This window comes from Elaeis guineensis, chromosome 5 (genome assembly GCF_000442705.2).
Source record: "Elaeis guineensis isolate ETL-2024a chromosome 5, EG11, whole genome shotgun sequence".
In the NCBI taxonomy this organism is placed as follows: domain Eukaryota; kingdom Viridiplantae; phylum Streptophyta; class Magnoliopsida; order Arecales; family Arecaceae; genus Elaeis; species Elaeis guineensis.
Window position 1 is genome coordinate 126,558,658 of NC_025997.2, and position 5,029 is coordinate 126,563,686.

Here is a 5,029-nt window from a genome sequence, read left to right on the forward strand (position 1 = left end):
ACCCAAAAAAAGACTGGCTTATGTCTTTGTGGACAGCCAGCTTTGGAACTCTAAAGGCATAATTGAGCAGAACTCTGCATACATATAACTTTATGTTATTGTATATTACCTTCGCTTCAACAATCATTCCCCATCTTTCCCGTATCTCCTGAGAGGTGCAATCTTTCCCAATCTCTCACTCTCTGAAGACGCACAATACAGGGAGCTTAATTACTCCTGAGTATTATAGTATCTACGTTCTGAGATGCTGAACTCCAAAACATAACACAAATTTCTACAACTCTAAAATGATGCATGTCAAAATTTAGAAAGTCAAACAAGATCAGTCAATGAGTGACCTGCTGCTGAAAAGGGGAAATATTTATTAGACTTGTTGCTCATTTTGTTTAAATAACTTAGTCTCTTCTTGATTTTTTATCAATCTAATACTGCTGGACAAATTTGCTTTAACATTTTAAAGAGATGTGATAATAGAAATAGAATGCTGATTGCTTTAGTGAAAGAAAGGTTTGAGTAATTGAATCAATAATGTATTTAAAAAGTCCAAATCCATGCAGACAAGTCACCGTAATATTCTAGTCATACTAAAGAAGCAATACAAGCTTAAATCAAAATGTTTTACAACTTTTCTTGAAAAAAAAAGTTTTGCAGCTGATTAGAGAAAAGACTGCCAAAATTTCAACAGAATTCTGGGACTATAGTCCTTCCAAGGGGCCAATTTGAACATGACCGACATTCAACTTCTGCAATGACTGAGGACTGCAAGCCACTTAATTGATCACTATCTAATACTTGAATATCCAATGCTTCATCTGTTTCTTGGGTGACCACCCATAAGGCCATACACCAGACATGACAACATTAAGATGTTCGAATACCATTGTGGTTTTCATCAAATATGTGAATTACTATCACAGAATCTTCATCGCATAAGCCTCTGAAGAGGAAAAAGACTGAAGCAACTGCCACCAGTCACATAGCAATCTTTTACATGATAAGATCACTTGTTCTTCACCCACAACCTTAGAAGTCTAATGGTTTTCCGAACATTTCATTTATCTCATCCATAGCCTCCTTGGTAAAAACGGTTGGCTCAAACAAATCACACTCCTTGCCAAAGTTAGAGGAAATGCTTGTTGAACCTTTTCCTTTGGATTCTTCTTCTAAATCATCATCTGCCAATATAGAGAAGCCATGATTGGCTGGTTTTTTCTGATTTAATGAGACATTAGCTTGCTTCTTTTTTGGTTTCTCACCCCTGACAAAATTTATTGGCTTTCCAAACATGCTGTTAATCTCGTCCATAGCCTCCTTCAGGTTGATAGTGGGATCAACCAAACCATGGTGGCATGCATTTTCTACTTCAGGTTCACCAAGAACAGTTGATCCAACAAATCTTCGAATCACCGTATCTTCTTTTAGTCCTGAGCTGATCATATTGACATCATCACAACTGCCAAAATTTAGATGATCTGGATTTAAGAAGGCCGATGCATTTAGAGGTATAGCAGGTTGCTCTGATTCTTCCAAGTGCCTATTGTTCCCTTCATCATTTTTATCATCACACTCATCATCATCATCATCATCAGCCAATATTTTGAATGCTCCAAAGAATGGCTTCTGTAACTCTGTCGCCATTGATTTTTTTGATGTATCTGAACTCAAGGATCTGTTATGCTTATGAGTCTGCAGGTTGGGAGGTTTCTTAGCACAATTATGAACACGTTTTGGGTTCTGACGACACAGGTCTAGCCCATCTTTGGGGCTTTCATCAATATACACCTCAAATTCACTGCTTTGCTGGTTTACTTTCGGTGTACTTCGATGTGATCTCTTAATAACTGGCTCGGCCTCAAGGGGCTCCCTGAACATACAACTTATCGCATTCATAGCTTCCTTCATGTTGATTGTGGGATCCACTAAACCATGATGACATGCATCTTCTGCATACGACTTGCCAACAATAGCTGAATCTACAAACTTCACCACAACTGTGTCATCACTACAAAATGGAGTTGGCCTATCCGAATCCAAAGCAGTATTTCCTTGGTGCCCGGGGATATTTTTGACAGTTGTTGACACTGGGAATTCATCTTTATAATTTGTAGAACCTGTACAATTATCCTCGACAGGGTTTGAGCATCCTTCCGTCAGATTAATGTCCTCAGCTAATTTGTGATGATCTGCAGGGTTAGTGTTGGAAAGAGACTGCTGAGAAGTTGTGTCTTGCATAACCATGTCACGGTTTCTTGGAGTCAAATCCCTAATTTCTTCAGTCCCTGTAAATGAGTAATCCTCAGTCTCAGTGACAAACTGCTCCATTATAAGTGACACTCATGGTGCATAAAACAAGTAAAACGGAATGCTTAAACTCCTGAAGACACAATTGCTGGACCGACATGGCATAATATTACACGAACCTTTTTGTTTAGTAATATTACTACCTTGATGAATACATTTAGAAGCTGGTCTCCCTTTGTTGGTGACAGCTTCCTGCAACTGCAATACACTTGTAAGCCGCTAATAAAAACAGTACTCAAGGTAAACTAAAACCCATGATGCAAAAGGAGTAATACTTTAGCTTTCCGTTTCCTGTACATCATTAAGCGATGAAGAAATTGTTCATAAGATTTCTGCAACTCACCAACTGGCTCTGCAAGGCTATTCAATAGTTTAGTGTGAATATAAAATCCAACAGTATCATAGAGTGAATATAAAATCTAACATTATCATAGCTATAACTTTTCAGTGTGATAGAACAATCAAAATAAATGAACATGGGGATGGTGCTCAATAACATCAGATATTACTTTCTATGGGCAGGCTGTTGCCCTCCTTAATCAAAAAGGAAGGACATCAGATAACATCTGAGTTCACTCTTCCTAACCAGATTAATAATTACAGAAAACAAGCATATCATTATATCAGCAGTCGTCCAGAAAGAATAAAAGAAACGATTTAGCAAAATGAGTTCTTACTTTTGAACCCCCAAATGGTACATCTTCTCCGCCTCTTCAAACTTCTTCTGCTTCTCGTAGTACAGAGCATAGGCCGAATAAAACATAGCTCGCTTCCATCCGATCTGATTCTTCTCCATCCTTCTCAAAACCACTTTGGCGTCATTGACGTAATCCATCTAAATGAAGCATAGTAAAAAAATTTAATTTCATAAATTGCAGCTCAAGCAAAATAACAAACAAAAAAAAAAAGGCACAAAAACAAGATTTAAGCAATCCACTTCCAAATCCATTATAAACAGCCACATAAGCTGTAAATAGAAAGCCAAATAAATTGGGAAAAGAATTATAAAAATGAGAAAGAAGAAAGTGGGAAACTGCGCATTAGGTAAAATCTTGGAAAGCACAAAGAAAAGAAGACCCAAAAAAATGAGATTTTTTTCTTTTTTTTTCTTTTGCCGCGCTACAGTAGTCATAAGCTGGATGCTCCATTACCAACCAGTTCGATCCAAACGCGAACGTATCGAGAATCGTTTCGGTATTTCCTGTCGGATTCGAAGGTCTGAGCGCATTTCTGGAGGAATCGGGGGAGCTTCTCCTTGAGGATATGATGAGGCAGCGATTCTTTCATCCTCCGAACGCCACTGCATCAAAGCGATCAAAGGTCGATTAAAAGAATCGATGGAAATGGGAAAAAAAAATAGAGGCTAAACATGGAATAAAAAACTCCATTTTTCCCCCTCTTTTCTAATTCCATACTGAAGCCATGGACGAAGGGGATCTGAGCCGCTGTAGTTTTTGATGTCGGAGACGAGCGACGAGAACAGCTCCTTCTGGACATCAGCCGCCATGGATTCCGAGCAGAGAGAGAGAGAGAGAGAGAGAGATGGCCGCTTAAATTTCAAATGAGAACCGCCCCGCTCTCCGTGACTCGGTTGTGGGACTGAAACAGGACTCGGTCGGGTTGGCGTCCGGGAGCGATAATCTAGCGAGACGGTCGCTTAAATTTCGACCGTCGAATTCCCGTGGTTTCCAAATTCGAATGAGGGGCTGATGACCCATGGCCCATTTGCACTGCATCAAGCCACTCTTGGGGGCATAAGGGAAGAAGGTCGATCGAGTCCGATGCTCATCATTTCAAACGGTTTGATGTTGCATTCTATGTCCCGTGCACATCTTAATGTTGCATCATATTATCAAATGGTTTGATGAGTAACCTTCGCCATTATTAGATGATAGGCCATTTTGTTGGGAAAAATAGGAAAAAGAAAAAGAAGAGGATAAGCTATGCATGCAAAGGAAGGGAATTTATACCGTGTGATTTTGTTAATGTACATTATAATATATTGTGCTATGAGTAGGTATTCTCTAAATGTACACTTTGCATCACAAATGATTGTACAGTCTTGAATAGTTATCACATTATCCATCTTGAAGACAAATGATTGTCCCTCATCTCACAATACTCTTAATTTGTCACAGAACATGAGCAGCTCAAATTCGCAGGATGAGGAATAAGCATCCATTTTCGATATGATAGTTATCAAGAACCATAGCGCCGTCCAGATACAACGCATGTAATGCATGTATCACAGAGGATCCGGAGTCCATGACATATTCTTAACATGCATTTTGATTGTTAAAATAGTAGAGTGGTCATCCTCCAAATAAATGGTGGAAAATCAATACAAGTCAACATATTTAGAGAAATATCTATCGGTATTTGCACTTAGATTCCCTGCCAACGAATTAGTCCTATCAGCCAACATGTACCTAAGGACAGACCATTAGTATATCATAAAAAAGGTCACACGTCAGATGATCGTATTCAGTTCTTTTTTTTTTTTTTTCCTGTTGTCATTTCACATTATGTGCAGTAAATGGATATAGGCACTAGTTAGGCAAACGTGGGCATCCGGGCAAGTATGAGTCTCTACGCTTTTAATTTGATCAACTGGTAACTACCTCAAAGTAGTCCAAGGAGAGGAGTTACTTCTATTCACTCTATTCATCTTATCATGATGCAATAAGCCCAATATAATTAGAACACCCAATCGGAAAATGCCATGATA

General features: G+C 38.8%; 1 protein-coding gene across 2 annotated transcripts; it reads right to left on the minus strand.

Annotated features, from left to right (window-relative positions):
* Positions 1–529: 529 nt before the first annotated feature.
* LOC105045867 (uncharacterized) lies at positions 530–3,904 on the minus strand. Of its 2 annotated transcripts, none has more exons than XM_010924294.4 (6): positions 3,717–3,904; positions 3,457–3,601; positions 2,979–3,136; positions 2,577–2,661; positions 2,421–2,499; positions 530–2,279 (listed from the first exon to the last, which is right to left on the minus strand). In XM_010924294.4, exons 1-6 carry the CDS (start codon positions 3,806–3,808, stop codon positions 1,024–1,026), a joined length of 1,815 nt encoding a protein of 604 aa, XP_010922596.1. In that variant the 5' UTR covers positions 3,809–3,904; the 3' UTR covers positions 530–1,023. The 2 variants fall into 2 exon arrangements, with proteins under 2 accessions (XP_010922596.1, XP_010922597.1); XM_010924295.4 differs by having other exon boundaries at positions 2,445–2,499; positions 3,717–3,903.
* Between the last annotated feature and the right edge of the window lie 1,125 nt (positions 3,905–5,029).

What these genes read in the sequence shown, in the direction of transcription:
- LOC105045867 (XM_010924294.4), bottom strand. Translation starts at nt 3,808, where the DNA reads ATGGCGGCTGATGTCCAGAAGGAGCTGTTCTCGTCGCTCGTCTCCGAC. An exon ending in TACCATTTGGGGGTTCAAAA is followed by an intron (nt 2,662 to 2,978) that starts GTAAGAACTCAT and finishes ACTATTGAATAG; the next exon opens with CCTTGCAGAGCCAGTTGGTG. An exon ending in ACAGGAAACGGAAAGCTAAA is followed by an intron (nt 2,500 to 2,576) that starts GTATTACTCCTT and finishes AGTGTATTGCAG; the next exon opens with TTGCAGGAAGCTGTCACCAA.